Consider the following 18485-nt stretch of genomic DNA (forward strand, 5'->3'; position numbering starts at 1 on the left):
GCTTAGGCGCCTCTGGTGATCAGAGTGCTGCTCCCAAGGCCACTGTGCATTCAAGGGGTAGACTTAGGGCTGTTGACAAAACTGGAGCCAGACCTGGCCCAGCTCTGGGATGGTCCTGGCCTCCTGCCCGCTGTGGGAGCTGGGCTCTCTGTCTGGGCTGGCCGGCAGGGAAGGGCTGGCTCCCTGGGCTCCACACCCCAGTGGCCCTGTAAGCAGAGTCAGGGGGAGGTGGCACCGTCTTGTCCTGCAGGCCACTGGGCAGCCACAAGCCCCAGGGGATCATCAGTCCACTGGTGGCTACAGATCACACCTGGCACGTGCTGAACTCTGATCGAGGCTACTCGTACATAAAGGCTTATACATACTGAGATGTCTTTGGGAGGACACACAAGACTGGGAGTCAGAGGTCTAAGAGAGACTAAACTTTTATATATATGTATGTATCATTTTAAATGTCATGCCATTTATCTATTCAAAACTTCTAAATACATAAAAAGTAAAACTAAGTACCATGTACTGAAATGAGAGGTTTTTGAACCTGCATAGAATGGGTCCTCAGGTCATCAGGGTCCCTCATCTAGGGTCCCTCATAGGGTCCCTAAGGGTCCTCTTGCTGCATACTCCTTCCTGGGGTTTGGCTGCAGATGTCTGTTGCCCCCAGACTCAGAAGAGCCTCTCTAGGACCCAGGGGCTGTGTGTGCCACCCTTCTCCGCTGAGCCAGCCCAGGCTCCCAGTCCAAGGCCAGGCTGCTATCTCGGTGATCAGTTGGTAAGCAGGACATTAGTGGGCACGTGCTCTGCCTCCCACCCCATTCAGGGACCTTGCTCACCAGCCGTGGGCGGTTTGGGCCGACCTCCTGGCCTTCTCCCTGCTCTGGGCCCAGCCTATAAAACCACCCTGTGTGTCCCCACCGACCCTGGCCCCCTCCCGACACCCAGAGCCACTATGGCAGAGCTGCCAGTGTCAGAGACACCCAGGGACCCTGCTCTGTGCAGTGGGCGCTTCACCATCAGCACGTTGCTGGGGGGTGATGAGCCCCCACCACCGGCTGCCTATGACAACAGCCACCCCAGCCACCTGACCCATGGCAGCACCTTCTACATGCGCACCTTTGGCTACAACACTATCGACGTGGTTCCTGCCTACGAGCACTATGCCAACAGCACCCTGCCCGGTGAGCCTCGTAAGGTCCGGCCCACGCTGGCCGATCTGCATTCCTTCCTCAAGGTAAACACTGTCCCGGAGGACTGGCACTTCCTTGCTGTGTAACCTTGACCCAGTTACCTAACCTCTCTGAGCCTCGGCTGTGTAATGGGGATGAACAGATGTCTTCCTCATGGGTTGAGAAACCCACATGAAATGCAGGCATGGGAGCTGTTAAAGCTCTGGACATGTGTAATGTTTATTACCCAGTCACTGGCAACCCAATCAAGCAATCTAGGGTTGCCCAGAGAGGTAATGAGCTCCTAGTCAGTGGAAGTATACAAATAGAAGCTGCAAACCCCTAGAAGAAAAGGGGACAGGAGGATAGGGAAGGTCTGCATCAGAGACAGGGCTTGCTGGGCTTGCTGCCTGGGAGGCTGGAGGTGGAAAGTGGAGGGCTGGGAGCTGGAGTGTCATGACCCTGCCTGCCTGACCCTTTTCTGGGCTCCCAGCAGGAAGGCAGCCACCTGCACGCCCTGGCCTTTGACAGCCGGCCCAACCGTGAGATGACTGATGGGCTGGTGGAGGATGAGACAGGCACCAATGGCGAGAAGAACCCCGAGGAGCCCGTGCGCTTTGGCTGGGTCAAGGGAGTGATGGTGAGTAGGGTGTGAATGGGATGTCCAGGGATGGAGATGCAGAGACAGAGCTCCATTCAGGCTTGGCTCTGATTCTCAGGCCTTAGTGGCCAAGGAAGTCCCCAGACCCAGCCCGGGCCTCAGTTTCCCCATCTGCATAGTGACCTCAAATTTTCTCTGCTTTAGTGCTTCCTGACTCCCATTTACCACCCTCCCCCAGACTGAGACCTGGCCCTGGGGAAGATCTTTGGCTGCTCACCCTTCATGTGACCTTAGACAAGTTACTTAACCTGTCTGTGCCTCACTTTCCTCCTCTATGAAATGGGGGGCATTGAAAGAGTTGATAGATGTAAAATGCTTGGATAAATATCGGCCTTGGAGTTTCCCCAAACTGTGTTCCCCCCAAAAGCCACCAGAGGGCAGCACTAAACACACAAATCCACAACTGGTGGTTTCTCTCATTCTCCATGATGGGAAGGGGAAGGTTTGCTGTTTTAGTGTAGAGCACTGGGAAGTCCCAGACAGCAAACAGTCAAACGAATTTGGTTTTCAAGACATTATGGGACTTAACAGAAGGGATTGCATAAGATCTAGGAGAAAGCTTTAGTCCTGTTCTGGGAGGCAGGAGGCCTGGGTTCTCATCTTAACTCTGCCAACTGCCTGCTGGCTGTTCCTCTCTTTCTCCATCTGAACTGTGAACCCCCTTTTATCCTCAGAGGCCCATATCCAGGGTCTGGATCTCCTCCCCCAGACTGGGGTGGCCAGAGCCTGGTGTGGGCCTGTTCAGTACCTCAGAGCATATGGAGGGCCTTAGAAATCTCCCAGGCCTAGAATTTTGAATCACTATGTTGTACACTTGAAACTAATGTAATATTATAAATGAACTATACCTTAATTTTAAAAAATTAAATTACATTAAACTTAAAAAGTTTTAAAAGACTGAAATGAAGAAACAAAACTCCTGGGCTTGTAAATACCACATGTCCCACCCCAAGACTTGACTGGGGCCAGCGACACCAGCCCCTCCCACATGGGAATTCCAGCCTCAGCTGTGGCCTCTGGCTTTGCTTTAAATTTGGAAGCTGAAGTCACAGCAACCTGATCCCTGATTTCTTCTTGTATGTGGAGCATGGGCTCAGCCGGCTTTTGCTGAGTTCCCTGTAAATGGCATGCTCTGGGTCAACAGCTGGCCACTGGGCCATGGTTGGGGCTGGCAGCCACAGGACCCTGGGCTTAGAGTGGGCTGAGGAGCGATAATGCTTGCTGCCCATCCTCAGGCTTCGATGGGAGGAGGGCAGGAGAGTGGTGGGAGGGACAGGTGGGTCTCTGGGTACCCCCCACCTCCCTGCACTGCAGAACCAGAGAGGCATTGAAGTGGGAACCCACCGAAGTGGGTGAAGCAAAGAAAGAGCCCAGGTGTCCCCTAGGTACCCGATGCCATGCCATGACTGGAGACAGGGACTTGTGCGTTTGGCCTTGAGGTATCCAGCCCCCCCAGGTGGCCTCTGACCTCCCTCTCCTCCCAGATCCGTTGCATGCTCAATATCTGGGGTGTGATCCTCTACCTGCGGCTCCCCTGGATCACGGCCCAGGCGGGCATTGGTGAGTGCTGCCTCCAGGGGGAGGGGGAAAGTGTGCTCCAGGCCCCACAGGAGCAGCCTTGAACTTCAGCTGCACAGCCCACGGGCCCCTGCAGTGACAGAGGGCAGGGAAGTGTGGCTGAGGCTCACTGGACATGGAGTCAGCAGGTCTGGGGGCTCTCCCTGGCTGGGTAAGTCACTTAAACTTTTGGAGCCAAATTTCTCCTGCAGAGCATCTGGGTTAGAAACTTGCACTGTGGACAGACCAGATGCTAGCTCTGTCCCATGCTGTGTGACCTTGGACAAGTTCTTAACCTCTCTGAGCCTTGGTTATCTCATCAGTAAAATGAAGACGATAACTGTCCCCACCTCACAGACCTATTGTGGGGTTCCTCTGTTGCACATAAAACAGCACAGGGTTTGGCACCCAGAGGTGCTCATAAAGTGCCAATGATTATTTTTTATCATTAAAGGAGGATACCTTCCCTTCCATACATAATGATCCTTTACATGTTGGCTCATCAGCTCCCTCAGAATATACCAGGAGGTAGACAGAGACCCATTTTTCAGATGAGAAAAAATGAGGCTCAAAGGAGGGAAGTGACTTAAGTCACCTCCTCACCCACTCCTACAGTCCTGACCTGGATCATCATCCTGCTCTCAGTCATGGTGACCTCCATCACCGGCCTCTCCATCTCGGCCATCTCCACCAATGGCAAGGTCAAGTCAGGTGGGCCCCACCACAGCACCCTATTGCTGGACCCCACCCCACTCCTAGGGTCCTCTTCTTGTAGGTCCCCCAGAATTTACCCCAGGAACAGGTCTCTGAACCCCTCCCAACCCCCAACCCCCCCCAAAAGGGGACACCCCAGGTTGCTCCTTCTGGTTCCAGACGTAGATTCTGGGCAGGCTCTCCATACCCATGGGATGGCCTCAGTTATCTCTGGTGCCGTGGAGCCCCTGGGGTCCATGCTCACCCTGTCCCAGCCTCAGCTGCTGCCTGCCCCAAGTGCACCCGGCCAGCTGACCCCTCTGGCTTCGTGGCTCCTGACTCTGCCCCCATAGGTGGTACCTACTTCCTCATCTCCCGGAGTCTTGGCCCAGAGCTTGGGGGTTCCATCGGCCTCATTTTTGCTTTCGCCAACGCTGTGGGTGTGGCCATGCACACTGTGGGCTTCGCAGAGACAGTGCGGGACCTGCTCCAGGTGAGGCATGGGTTGGACCCAGGCAGAAGGAGCCCAGGCAGCTGCTGCATTCTCCTCCACCCCATCTGGGCCAGGCCTTCCTGCCTCTCTGCCCAGTTGTGCCCATCATGGACCAAAGTTCTAGTCTGACCGCTGTGGGTGACCATGAAAATCTCATCAAATAAAGACTGTTCCCAGAAGTCCCCTACAGGGGTGTGTGTTGCTTTTAGGGCCAAATTGCCCAGGCCCATGGAGGGCCTGTTGACAGGGAAGGGGTTTGAGTTTGTGTTTTCCCATGAGTGGGCACCCATAAATGAGATGAATCAGGGTGGAGGGGTCTGCAGGGGTGGGGTGTTCGGGGGCAGCACGCAGCCTGGCCCATCCCCTCCCCTAGGAATATGGCTCACCCATCGTGGACCCCACCAATGACATCCGCATCATCGGCGTGGTCACCGTCACTGTGCTGCTGGCCATCTCCCTGGCTGGCATGGAGTGGGAGTCCAAGGTGAGGACAGGATGCTGGAGAGGGATGTGGGCATGGTCAAGTGCAGAAGCGGGAGTCATGGAACCTGGTCCCAGTCCTGGTTCTGCCTCTTGTATGTATTAGCTAGGCTTTAAGTTCTGCTGCTGTGACGGAGACCCTAAGGAAGGGAACCTTAATCTAGAGTCATTCGTTTCTCTCCCATGTAGCAGTCCAGGGAGACAGGCACCCAGGTGACTTTCAGCCTGTGGCCTCTCCTTCCTCGGGGTGTAGCCCTCACCCTCCTGGTCCGTGACGGCCCCCTCTGTGTGTCCCCAGCCCAGTCAGCAGGAAGTGGAAAGAGGGTGGAAAGGAGAGAGACCCCTTCCCCTTTCCTTTTCCAGCCCAGCCTGGAAATCTACATCCCATTGGCCAGAACGGGGCCCATAGCCACATCTTGCTGCAAGGATGGCTGGGGAAAAGTGGTCTTCATCTGCACCTGTCCCCTGCCCCAAATCAGAGGTTCAGCACCCTGTAACAAGGCCAGAAGAGATGTGGGGCTGCAGCTGGCAGGCTTGGCCGGCCCTGGCCCCTGCCACCTCTCCTCTCCCTCGCTCTGACCTCCAGTTCTGTCGCCTCCTCACAGTTCCTTGAGTGCACCAAGCTTATGCCCTCTTCGTTCTGCTGCTCTCTCGCCCTGTTCCTTGAAGACCCTTGAAGACACCTTCCCAGGCCACACTGCTATAGTAGCCCCAAGCCAGTCCCCATGACACCCCTTTTTCTCGCTCCAGATTCATCTTCTTGGTTTATAAGCAAGACAAGAGACTTACTATAGCACCAGCTCCTAGCTCAGAGCCTGTGGCATGATGGGTGTGGAATGAATGAATGGACAGATGGGATAGTGAGGGACCTGTGGCAAGTTCTTCCTGGCTGAGGCTCCCTGAACAGGCGGGCCCAGACCATCTGACCTCTAGGGTCCTTTACCCCCAGGCCCAGGTGCTCTTCTTCCTCGTCATCATGGTCTCTTTTGCCAACTACCTGGTGGGGACGCTGATCCCCCCATCCGAGGACAAGGCCTCCAAAGGCTTCTTCAGCTACCGGGGTACGTGCGGGGGGGCCCCTGCCCATGGCTCCAGGGACAGGGAGAGTCTGCCCACAAACCAGCTCATTCTGTGGGCACTGGGAGGATGGCACCCCAACTCCCATAGCCAGGAGCTGCCAGTGGAGCCTCCTCCCTGCCCGGCTGGCCCAGTGAAGGGGGCCAGGCCGTCCAGGCAGCCCTGACTCAGGCCTTGCTTTTCCAGGGGACATTTTTGTCCAGAACCTGGTGCCTGACTGGCGGGGCATGGATGGCAGCTTCTTTGGGATGTTCTCCATCTTCTTCCCTTCAGCCACGGGCATCCTGGCAGGAGCCAACATCTCCGGGGACCTCAAGGTGAGCAGGACGCCCATCCCTCCCACTTCCTGGCCCTCCTACGAGGATGTCCCTCTGGGCACTGACCTTGACACTGAGACCCCAGGGCCAGAGCGTCTAAAACCCAGTTCAGCTCAGCTCAATCCAAGCCAACCCAAATCCATCCCACTTGTCCCCCTCAATTCTGAGGTTGTTGATTGGCACCACTTCACTCTAGCCCTTGAGGACCACCCCAGAATGGGCTAGTCTCTTCCCTTGTCCCTGGGACTCTTAGCCTAAGGGGAAGACTGACCCAGCTTGAGCTTCCAAAACTCTGACAGGATCATGCACACATTCCCAGGGCTCTTCGCTACCTTGATGAGGGCAGGCTCCTTGGCTCAGTATTTAAGGCCCCAGCCCACTGTCGCCACTTCCATGACCCTGGTCCCTGGCCCGAGGATCTTCTGCTTTGCCCCCATTGCCCTGTCCCTCCTCCACGCCTTTGCCTCTGCTGTGCTCTCTACCTGGGGCTTCCTATCCTCATTTCTTTACCTTGAAAAGTTCTGTTCCTCTTGCAAATTAACATCTCCATCCGTCCATCTCTCCCAGCCCTTTTGTCAGAGTCATGGGTCCCCTAGTATAGTGATGTCAAGCCACTTATGTCTCTGTCCTCCCACATCTGGAGAATTGGGGCCTACCTCTGTGTCCCCATTCCCAGCTAGGAGTCTGACACATACCAGGTGCTTGGTGCCTATTTGTTGAGTGTATCGTGGTGAGATGTGGCAAATGGGAAGTGTGAGAGCAGAAGTACAAAGTGCGGTAAAGTTGGGGGAAGCACAGACTGATGTTGGCAGGTGCTGCAGCAAAACTTCTGAGTGGAGGCTGGGCTGGAGCTGAGCTCTGAAAGACGAGAAAGTCGGTGGAGTCTTTGCCAGTAGGAGGTTATGAAAGCAGATGGTACACAAGTGAGGATGAATGGTGAGGAAACTGGCTCTGTACTGGGAACCCTTAACCTCCATCTCCAGTCCTACTTGAAAGGTGCTCCTTGGTGCATTTTCTTAAATGAATTAAGAATTGTGCACTGGCAGCCATCTCGAACCCCAGCCAGGCTCTAACTGGGTAACCCCCTGGGTGGTGCACAGTGGGGCCTAGAAATCAGAGAGGGCCGTGTCTGCCAGCTTTTCTCTCTTCTCTGGGGTGCAGCCAGCAGGGGCCTGTTCTACCTGCCCTGAGGTCCCTGTAGAGCTGAGGCTTCTGCTCAGATGGCCGAGTTCCCCTCCCGGCCCAGTTATGGATCATCATAGCCTAGGGATTTATCTAGACACTTTATCACATTCTTAGGTTACCGATAGGCCCAGTGAGCAGGCGTCAGGGCCGGGCAGCTGTCTCAGAGCTGGGCAATGGGGGGGGGGGGGAACCTTCTGTCCTAAATGCCCTCAAGTCCTAAAGGGGCCCTTTCCTCCTGGATCTGGCCCCTTGCCTGTCCCGTGAAACAGTATATCCTCAGTGGAAGAGCAGCTCCTGTTCATATGGACTTTATGCAAGTCCCTTTAAAACTCTCTTGGCGTCAGCTTCCCCAGCTGTAAAATGGGACACACAGAGCCCCTGCTTCACAGGATAAGGAGTGAGTGAACATTCAGCATGCTAATCTACATAAAGTGCTTAGAACAGTGCCCAGCACAGAGGACGTGCTAAGGGCTGGTTGTCAAAAGTTGATGTCATTTTTACCACATGGCCGGCACAGTGCCTCCTTCTTTATAAACATTATCTGCGGGGCAGAGAAGTGGGGAGAGAACCCCTGGGTTGGGGGCAGGGAAGCACCCTGAGAATTGGGTGAGTCTGAGGCCATAGACCGTGTGTAGTTGGGACCGAGCCACCTCAGGCTCGGCGAGCTGGGCCCTCCTTACAGCTCCCTGGCTGGTGGGGGCGCCCCAGCCACTTCTCAGGAAGCTATGTTTGAGGAAGTACGTGGAAGAATGAAACACATGAGTGGGTGTGAAGGTCTGCTATTACTGCTAGGAAAACACCAGCAGAGTTCTTTCTCAGATAGGAAGGAGCGAGTTTGGGGCTTGTCTATATATTTATTGCTGTAGAACAGGACAAATCAACTCATACAAAACAGTGATTATAGGCAGCAAGCCCAGGCAATGAGCTAGGCCCTGGTCTAGAAGCTTGGCAAGGATTAATTTGTTTCGCCAGCATCCCTGTGAGGCTGGAGGGGCCAAGGTGTGGCAGGACATGCACACTGCCCAGCGATTACCTGGAATTGCCCCCAGGAAGGCTAAATTGGGAGCCCTCCACCCTCACACCACCCTTCACTGCCGCCCTGGCAAGCATTGGCCAAGGGTCCTCGAGGACCAGGCCGGGGCTGCTCAGAGCTCCTCTCCCTGCCTCAGGTTCCCAGGGCCTTGGATGTGGTCTCAGCTGTCACCTTGGTTGTGTCCCGACTTCCTCTGCGGGTCCTCAATCTCGAGGTTCCTTCCTCTCAGCGCCCCCTGAGAGAGGGGCTCTGAGGGGCCAAGGTCAGGGGTTGCTGCCCCACCCCCAGAGTGACGAGGGCAGGGCCTGAGAAGAGTCCTGCCCTGATGTCCTGTCTCCCTCCTTCCTCCAGGACCCTGCTGTAGCCATCCCCAAGGGAACACTCATGGCCATTTTCTGGACCACTGTCTCCTATCTGGCCATCTCGGCCACCATCGGTAAGCAGCCGGCCCAAACTGCTGGTGGGGCGTGGGGGTCATAACAGGGTGCAGCTCAGCTGTCTAACAGGGAGAGCTGGGCTCTGAGAACATGGCAACTCCAGGAAGTGGAGCTTCAAACTTTATTCTGGGGGGCACCTTGGTAGCAATCAGAACATCTTCATAGGGGTATAGTTTGTGGTGGAGATGGGAGTGGGTCAGACCAGGTTCCTCTAGTCCCTTCATACCTCAGGTTACAGATTCAAGGGTGTGAAAATCCTATGGGAAAAATCATGCTCCAACTCTATGAATAATAATAAAAACAATGATGAGGAAGAAGAGGAAGATGATTCTAGCAACTGATTTATTACCACGTACCCAGCCCTTTACGTGCCTTATTACATTTAATATGGGCACTGTCATTTCTGCCATTTGACAGAGGAGAAACCAAGGGCCCAGAGAGGTTAAGTGACCTGCCCAAAGTCACACAGCCTGAGTGGCAGAGCTGGGCTTTGGACCCAGGCCTGGGCTGTTGACACTTGCCTCTCACTGAGCTCCTCACACATGCTCTTGCTCCTAGTAATTACCTTGTGAGATGAGCTGCTCACAGATGGCCAAGGGACATGGGTCAGGTTGCAGCCGCTCAGGGTCTGGGACCTGGGATTCCTCTTTAAGGAGGACATTATGACCTTAGACAGGTTACTTTAGCTCCCTGACCCTCTGCAGAATGGTGATGACAGCAAAAGTAATAGTAATATTTGCTTCCCAGGAGTGTTGAAGTACTTAACACAGGGCGTGGCTCATCCGAAACGCTCCTGCATGGTAGCTACTCTCCCTGTGGTTATTATCGATAGCGTTGCTATTATTACTACAAAGGAAAGAAAGATCTGGCCCATCAGCAGCATCTTGCCCTCTGCAGAGGTGGTCAGCATTTTCCGGGTGGGAGTGGGGCAGAGAAGAGGGGAGGAAGACCTCCCCACGCCCTCCTGCCTCCTCAGGTGCCTGTGTGGTTCGCGACGCCTCCGGGGTCCTGAATGACACAGTGACTCCTGGCTCGGGGGCCTGCGAGGGGCTGGCCTGTGGCTATGGCTGGAACTTTACCGAGTGCACCCAGCACCACAGCTGCCGCTATGGCCTCATCAACTACTACCAGGTACGCGCGGCCCCTTCCAGGAAGTCAGCCCCCGCAGGGCGTGCCAGGTGGAGGCTGGGACAGTCTGGGGTGCACAGGGTCTGGGGGTCTGGCTTGAGGCTTGGGGACAGAGGTTCAGGTAAAGGTCCCTAGGCTCAGTTCCTGCCCCCATGGGCACTGGGTGCCCAGTAAGGGTTGCAGACACAGGTGGGAGCTTCCAGACCCAGCTCTGGCCTGCAGGGGGCACTCCCAGTAGGGGTTCCGGGTCCAGCCCCCCACTATGGGACCCTGAACCCCATGTCTTTGCAGACCATGAGCATGGTGTCAGGCTTTGCACCCCTGATCACCGCCGGCATCTTTGGGGCCACCCTCTCCTCAGCCCTGGCCTGTCTCGTCTCTGCCGCCAAAGTCTTCCAGGTGAGGGGGTGGGGAGGGTCTAGGAGGCTCAGGTGACTGCTACGAAGGCCTGGAGATGTCATGTGACCCAGCGTCTAGACTGAAGGAAAAGGAGCTGGTAAAGCCAGCTCTTGCAGGAAGCAGCCCCCTTCCTGCGGTGAGCTGTGAAGAGCACCCACATTTCCTGCCCCACACGTTCCCTGTGCAGCATCCTGTCTGCAACCTACCCTCCCAGTTTCACTCCAATGCGCTCGGTCCCCCTCATTTTCACCCTTTTGCTGTCTCCATGGTGAGGTGGGGAGGGCAGGCGATTATGCCCATTTCACAGGGACAGAAGCCAGGACCCAGATCAGGATGTGCCCTGCTGAGGTCACAGAGAGAGCAAGGAGGGGCTGGGGTCCAGGTGGCCACAGGGGAGGGGATGGAGCAGGTCCTGGCTAGGGGATGAGCGAGGCGTCCTGTGCCCCCAGTGCCTGTGTTTGGACCAGCTATACCCGCTGATCGGCTTCTTCGGCAAAGGCTACGGCAAGAACAAGGAGCCAGTGCGCAGCTACCTGCTGGCCTACGCCATCGCTGTAGCCTTCATCATCATCGGTGAGAGGCCGCAGGGCACCCAGGGCCGCACTATTCCTGGTGAGGGCCACGGGTCAGAACTCTACCCACTATTCCTGGCTCTGCATTCCTATGTCCTGGAGCTCAGACCTCCCTCCCCAGGTCTGAATGAGCCCCCAGGACACATTTGGAGCAAAGGACAAGCTGACTGACTCCTCCTCAGGAACTGATACAAACAACTGGATCACTATCTCTGTAGGTGTAGAAACTAGCCCAACACATTTCTCAGATCTTGAGCTGCTAGAAGCCTTGGGTTCCAAGGAAGGGGATGCCCTGGGAGAAAGATTCCAGTTAATCAGTTAGTGACTGACTGCCAGTTGTGTGCCTTGGGAAAAATTACTTCACTACCCAGAGCCTCGATTTCCTCATCTGCAAAATGGGAGCAGTAGTGCACAGAGGGTGTGTCCCCAGTGGGCAGGAAGAGAACACGTATGTATGCACACATATGCACACATTCACATACACACACTCATGTGTGCACACACCCCAGTTCTTTCTGATTTACTTAGCCAATGAGGCAGAACTTGCTAGGAGAGAGGTGGCCACACCAAGCAAGGGTAGTGGCTGTGCCTTGGCACGATGACCCCTCGCTCCTGCTCTCTGTGCAGGAATGGGGCTGGGATCAGCTGCTGGTGAACCTCCCCAGGCTGCGAGACAGCTTCCTCCCCATCACCAACACCCATGAGGCTTACCCTACTGGTCTAGTCATTTCCACTCAAGTGCACCTTTCTGGACACTGGGTACCCCTGGATCCTGCACCAGATGAAGAGGCAGCAGGACCACCCCCAGGGGATGGAAATGCCTAGTGAGACCTGGTGCTCCTGGATGTTCCCTGTTCGCCCTGCAGTCCACCCCTGACTCGGATTTAATGTCCTTTTTACCTGGTTCTGACTGGGCTTCAGACAGAGAATCATGATCCTAGGTGCCCTGGGGCAGGGTTCTTGTGGGGGTTCAACTGACTCACGTACAGAAGGCCCGGCACATAAGAGGTGCTCGTCTTGCTTTGGGATCCCGCAGAAGTGGGCCCAGAGACAAGGATTCATGTGCAAAAGTGTGTCTGGGGGTGCTGGGGTTGCAGCAGAGCAGGGGGCCTGTGAGAAAGTCAGGGGCCTGTGACAGCAGGTTTCAACTGCTGATAAAACCATGATACAGTCTCAAGGTTTCAGATAACAAATGACCTGTGTTTTAGGTCACATTGTGAAACACATTTCTTGTGATTTGTGGCAGCCCACCGTCTTTGGTCATCCCGTAGCCTGGCAGGGTCTACTCTCATGCTGCTTTCTGTCCTCTTAAAAGCCGGCAGTTTACAGTTTACAAAACAAAAGCCTTTGAGAGTATAAAATGATGGCCCCACATCACAGATGAGAAAGTTGAGACTCACTGAGCCTTGTTGGCTTGTCTGGGGTCCCCTTACCCTGTGAGGGAGGGTACCAGGGGCTCCTTGGTGGAGTTGCCCAACAGAGTATCTCCTCTCTCCCCTGGGTCCCTGAAGCTGAGCTCAACACCATCGCCCCCATCATCTCCAACTTCTTCCTGTGCTCCTACGCCCTCATCAACTTCAGCTGCTTCCATGCCTCCATCACCAACTCACCTGGTAAGCTAGCCCCTCAACCCTCCACGGGAGAAGGCAGCCGGGGCTGGGATATGGAGGAGGGAGTGGAAGCATGGATGCAGGTGGGCAGCCCAAGGTCACCTCTCAAACTGACATCAGTTAAAGGGACCATTCATATCATAATCATAGTAATAACAGCAATCCTTTATCCAGCACTTACAGTGTATACTGTATGTGGATTCATACAGTTTACGGTGTGCCGAGACTTTTCTAGTGCCTTTTACATGAGTCAGGAGCCTGACTCCCCAGAGAGGGAAGAGAATCACCAAAGTCACAGATAGGGCGGCTGCAGGTTTCACATTGCACAACTCCAGGGGGCCCCACTCATAGATGTCATAGATTTGTATGTTTATTATGAAAAATTTCTGGCAGATGGCAGTGAAGAGTTTGAGGAAGACTTTTTCTAATTAGCCCAAAACGCCATGGGCTTGTCCCCAGGCCTCCTTTTCCCTAGACCATGGGCCACGGTGCCTTGGAGTTGTGCCGTGGGGTGGCTCTGGCATGACCCGCATGTGTAGAGTCAGGCAGAATCATGTCCTTCCCGTCCATCTCACCCACTCGGTCCCATGCAAGCCACAGAAGCCAGTGCTGCTGCTGACGTCAGACGTCCTGCGGCCGTATTTGGCAGGAGCTGGACGCCTCCTCCGTGGTGCGGCCTGTTTACATGGCAGAATGCCAGCCAAGGCAGGCGTGTGGCCCTACTGGAGTTGGGGGCACAGGCTGGGACCCCAGCCCTGGGCACTAAGGGCCTTGTCACCCAGACCCTGCCTGGCTGCACTGGCCCAGGAGGAAGCTCCAGAATGCTGAGCATATCCACTGACCTGTGCCCTCCGTCCAGGGTGGAGACCCTCGTTCCGATACTACAGCAAGTGGGCAGCACTGTTTGGAGCGGTCATCTCTGTGGTCATCATGTTCCTTCTCACCTGGTGGGCGGCCCTCATTGCCATCGGCGTCGTCCTCTTCCTCCTGCTCTACGTGATTTACAAGAAGCCAGGTTTGCGGTCTCAGGCTGCCGAGGGGGTCAGGCGCCCCTTCTCTCCCTGAGGCTGTCAAGCTGTCCTGCCCATCAGCTCAGCTAGAGGGCCTGCACCAGGCTCTGTGCTCTCCAGGGCCCCGCTCTGACCCTCCAGCCTCATCCCTCCCGCAGGGTCAGGAGTCCGTGGGAATGTGTTCACTCAGAACCCACACCTCCGCTTCTAGACCACCTTCCAGACACCCAGGACCCTGGAATTGCCTGCCCAGGTCCCTCCTCCTGAGTGTGGCCAGCCCACTGGTATGCACACCAGACCAAGGGCTGCCTGACTGAAGAGCAGGCGGACAAAGCTTGGACACATGGGCAGGAGTGTCTCCATGCACGTAGGCAAGGATCCCAGGGGTGACAGCAGTCAGGAGGTGGGATGCAGAACGTCAGGAAAGCCTAGAATTCTAAACTTTGACCTGGCCTTCCAGATCATTGTGGAGGTCTGTTTGTTTGTCAAGGGAGGAGAATATTTTGTACAGTTCAATAACTCAATTTGTAACCTTTAAATGTGTAGCCATATTGTATGTGCAAAGGTTAGGAACAGATCTGTAGGCTGTCTACCTGATCCTATGGGTGCCTGGTTCCTAAAGAAGGCCAACATTCCCTCCTTTCTGTGTGTCTGGTTTCTCTCGAGACCTCTAATCTTGCACTCCCCCCACCCTCAGAGGTGAACTGGGGCTCCTCGGTACAGGCCGGCTCCTACAACCTGGCCCTGAGCTACTCAGTGGGTCTCAATGAGGTGGAGGACCACATCAAGAACTACCGGTGAGTGCGAGCAGCCTTGGGGCTGCCTGGGACGCAGGGCTGCCCTGACCCTGCTCTGGGAGCTCCAGTCCAAGACCTGTCACCTGACCAGCAGACCCCCCTCTCAGAGAGGAAACGGGTGGAGGAGCACTGCCCAGCAGTCAGGAGACCAGAGTTGAGATTGCCTGTGGGGACCAAGCAAGTCTAGGAACCTCTCTGTACCTCGGTTTCCACAGGGGAACATGCTCTTCAAAATGCGAGGGGCAAAATAGTCATCTCTCGGTATCTGCGGGGGATTGGTTCCGGCTTCCCATCTCCCCACCCCTCCACCACCCCGCTTAAATACCAACATCTGCGGACGCCAAAGTCTCTTGTATAAAAAGGCCTAGTACCTTGGTCTTCGGTATCCATGGTTCCACATGCAAAGATTCAACCAATTGGAGGAAAATTGTTTGCCCAGGACCCCCTTCCCACCGGATCATAATGTTAATAATTGGCTGTTTCTATTTATGTTGCATCACTGCAAAGTGCCTTATGTAGCCTCACCACAACCTTCTGAGGTGTATGAAATTACTAACCCCGTTTACAGATGAGAACACTGAGACACAAAGAAGTTAAGTAACTGGCCCCAGGTCACACAGCTGGTGAGTGGCCAAATTTGTCTGGCCCCAGCTGAGTCTGGTATTGGCCCTTAACCACACCCCTCTCTGCCTCTCCACCCAGAGGCTGACTCACCCAGCCAGGTGACACAGTGATCTCGTAAGCAGTCTTTCTTCTTTTCACACCATGCTGGAGGCTGGCCAGAGCAGGACTACCAGTTGGAGCAGCAAGAGTGTGATTTGCCCAAGTGGAGCACTTGGTGGCCTGAGCAGGAAGGGTGAGGGACACCCAGTGTGGTGACCACCAAGAGAGTTGGAAGGTCCCCAAAAGTTGCCCTGGAGTCACAGATGGGAAGATAAGGCCACAGGGTGGTTCACTTGTCTAGAAAGGGAGTCCTGGGAGGTGGCAGAACTCCCGGGGTGCCTGTACTATGCATCCAGACCCCAGGCTCTGTCCTGATGGCTCATGCCCTTTTCCCTTCCCTTCCTCAGCCCTCAATGCCTGGTGCTCACGGGGCCCCCCAACTTCCGCCCAGCCCTGGTGGACTTTGTGGGTACCTTCACCCGAAACCTCAGCCTGATGATCTGTGGCCACGTGCTCATTGTGAGTGCCCCCTGCAGGTGGGGCGGGGCTGTGCTCCTGGAGGAGCCTCTCGTCCACTGAGGGTGGGAGGAGGAGCAGAGGAGCGGGGATGGGGATGGGGGTTCTCTCTCCTTCCCTGTCCCTATCACTGGCTTCTCCCTGCTGCCCTGCCTCCCATCGGCTCCATCCATCTTCCTTCCACCCCTTTCCTCCTCCTCTTCTTTCCCTCCCCTAATTCTGTAAAAGAAAACCAGCACCTCTGGGTGCTGCTGGGCCCAGGGGACAGCTTCTAGGGCAGGAGAGGGGCTACATCTCTGATGTCACCTGCCCCCACGACCTGCAGGGACCCCGCAAACAGAGGATGCCTGAGCTCCAGCTCATCGCCAACGGGCATACCAGGTGGCTGAACAAGAGGAAGATCAAGGCCTTCTACTCCGACGTCATTGCCGAGGACCTCCGCAGTGGTGTCCAGATTCTCATGCAGGTGGGCCTGGGGCTTCCCCCCAGGACTTATTACTTGGTGCAATAATCTGGAAGGTAGGATGCCCTGAAGGGCTAGTTGAAGCCCCTTTGGCTGCAACTGGAGTCCCACCTTTCGTGCCTCTCCAGAGGTGCTGATTCAGGGCACTTTCTCCAAGTGCCCAGGACCAAGGGAAACTGACTTGGAGGCCTGTGGAAACTGAATGACATATCTCTTTTTTATTGTTTTTTTTTAAGATATAATTTACAGACAGCAAAGTGAAATAGTGTATAATTTGATAAATGTTTACATAACCACTGCTCAGATCAAGTTCTAGAACATTCCACTGGACAACTCATTTTACTGCTAGATTTCCCCATCTGTAAAATGGGATGCATGGGGAAATAACAGTTGTTAATTCTGAGCCAACATAGGGAAATCCTTCTCAACAGTTTTCAGTATTTCTCAAAATTAAAAAGAAAAAGTGTATGAGGTCTTCTTTTTGGATTATAAAAGTATTTTGGGTGTAGATCGAGGTGATGGTTGTACAACATTGTAAATGTATTAAATGCCACTGAATTATACACTTTAACATGGTTAACTTTGTTATGTAAATTTCACATCAAAATTTAGAAAAACATTTTAAACATTGAAGAAAAGTGAAATAGAAAAGATGTATGGATTAGATGACCCAAGAATACTCCAAACTTGACATCCAAATTCAAGTCCCTTGTTACAAGAAATAATGTACCAGAGAAGCAGGAGCTGGGATGATCCCAGGACTGGGATGTGAGAGTCCAGCCATTGGCCTCGCTGTGGAGAGGCCACAGGGGATAACTTGCTGGAGCTTCACCTTTCTTGTGGGTGTATCCAGGTAGACGGGACCCTGAACTGGGGGATGTATTTCCTGAGCCCCCAGCACATGTGGAGAGGCCAGGTGGGGCTGAGTCAGAGCCCCACCTTAGTCACAGAACAGAGCCCCTGTGGGCACACAGCCTGACCCTTCACCTCACCCCCACCCCCTGGCAGGCCGCAGGTATAGGGAGAATGAAGCCCAACATCCTGGTGGTCGGATTCAAGAAGAACTGGCAGTCAGCTCACCCGGCCACAGTGGAAGACTACATCGGCATTCTGCAGTGAGTGAGGGCGTGAGGGAGGCAGGGCCTGGGGTCTCCCTGTTTGGGCCTTTGGAGTTTTCCAGTCCTTGGGAAATAAAGAGGAAGCAATACTATAAGATGCTGAGTCCACTGGCCCAAAGCTGAGGAAGAGACAGACAGACTAAGGGTTCCCCACTCTGACCTATGAGTCATAGACACCAAGATGGGCAGGGAGCAAGCAGGTAACACAGTGAAGTGGGCCAAATGGGACATTAGGGAGCAGTGGGGGATTGTGGCAAACTAAAGAGAACAGCCGTTACTTGGCTCCAGCCAGTTGTGTCCAGGCAGAAATGTGGGCACAGTGTTGCCAGATCTTCCAGTTTTTCAGGGAAATTGAAATTGTGAGTTTTTATGTGAAAACTGAGCCAGAATTGAAACCAGGCCTCCAAGGAAGTGACATGCTTAGGGAATAGGACTGAGAGATAAACTACCTGAGGATTTCAGGGTTAACTCCAAACCCTTTCTCCTTCAGCTCTTGCTGGGCAAGTTCCAGAGAATGCCTGCCTGAGTTGCTTTTCTGAGTTGATGTAGTAGAGAGAGGCAGTGTGCAAGAGCATTTAAAGAACATGAGGCTGAGTGTTGGCGACCCGGGACTTGCTTCCTGGTCTGCTGTGACTCAGCTGTATGACTCTGAGCAGTGCACCTCAGCTGCCTCCAGCAAAATTACAACAGGAGGTGGTGGATACCTGCCCTCCAGAACCCTCCAGCTTCAACTTTCCAAAACTCCAAATTGCTGGAGCCAGAGATGTGTAATTAATGAGCCCAGAGAGGGCAATGCTTAGCCTATTAGATCAAGCCCTAATGGTGAGCTCTTTTGTCAACCAGGCAGTAAAGAGTCTTCTAGACATTCCACAGAGGTAACCTATCGCTGCCTTCATGAGCGAGGACGTTCCTGTGTGCATTCCTGTCCTCAGGGTTTCCAGTCTCAGCTATTTAATTCTAATCCCAGCCAACCAGTTCCTTAATGTGTGATCACGGGCAAGTTACTCCTTAAAACTCAGGTTTTGCTTCTGTCCAGTGGGGATAAAATTCCCATCCCTACTTCTGTTGGCAGAGCTGTGAGGATTATCCAAATGGGTCAGGAGGACAGGGCCT

The 18485-nt window shown here is 54.4% G+C and overlaps 1 protein-coding gene across 1 annotated transcript in view; it reads left to right on the plus strand.

The window, feature by feature from the left end:
• The first annotated feature begins 946 nt into the window (after positions 1-946).
• SLC12A3 (solute carrier family 12 member 3) overlaps positions 947-18485 on the plus strand; it is a 33687-nt gene continuing 16148 nt past the window's right edge. Inside the window, exons 1-18 of the mRNA XM_031680605.2 lie at positions 947-1228; positions 1657-1803; positions 3309-3384; positions 3997-4092; positions 4428-4567; positions 4941-5051; positions 5997-6108; positions 6311-6441; positions 9011-9095; positions 10073-10227; positions 10516-10623; positions 11073-11196; positions 12707-12808; positions 13665-13820; positions 14513-14612; positions 15683-15794; positions 16117-16257; positions 17263-17369. Of these exons, the coding sequence (XP_031536465.2) occupies positions 947-1228; positions 1657-1803; positions 3309-3384; positions 3997-4092; positions 4428-4567; positions 4941-5051; positions 5997-6108; positions 6311-6441; positions 9011-9095; positions 10073-10227; positions 10516-10623; positions 11073-11196; positions 12707-12808; positions 13665-13820; positions 14513-14612; positions 15683-15794; positions 16117-16257; positions 17263-17369 (2285 nt within the window). The remainder of the gene's footprint in view (positions 1229-1656; positions 1804-3308; positions 3385-3996; positions 4093-4427; positions 4568-4940; positions 5052-5996; positions 6109-6310; positions 6442-9010; positions 9096-10072; positions 10228-10515; positions 10624-11072; positions 11197-12706; positions 12809-13664; positions 13821-14512; positions 14613-15682; positions 15795-16116; positions 16258-17262; positions 17370-18485) is intronic.

The sequence above is a fragment of the Vicugna pacos genome, chromosome 9 (genome assembly GCF_048564905.1).
Source record: "Vicugna pacos chromosome 9, VicPac4, whole genome shotgun sequence".
Classification (NCBI taxonomy): domain Eukaryota; kingdom Metazoa; phylum Chordata; class Mammalia; order Artiodactyla; family Camelidae; genus Vicugna; species Vicugna pacos.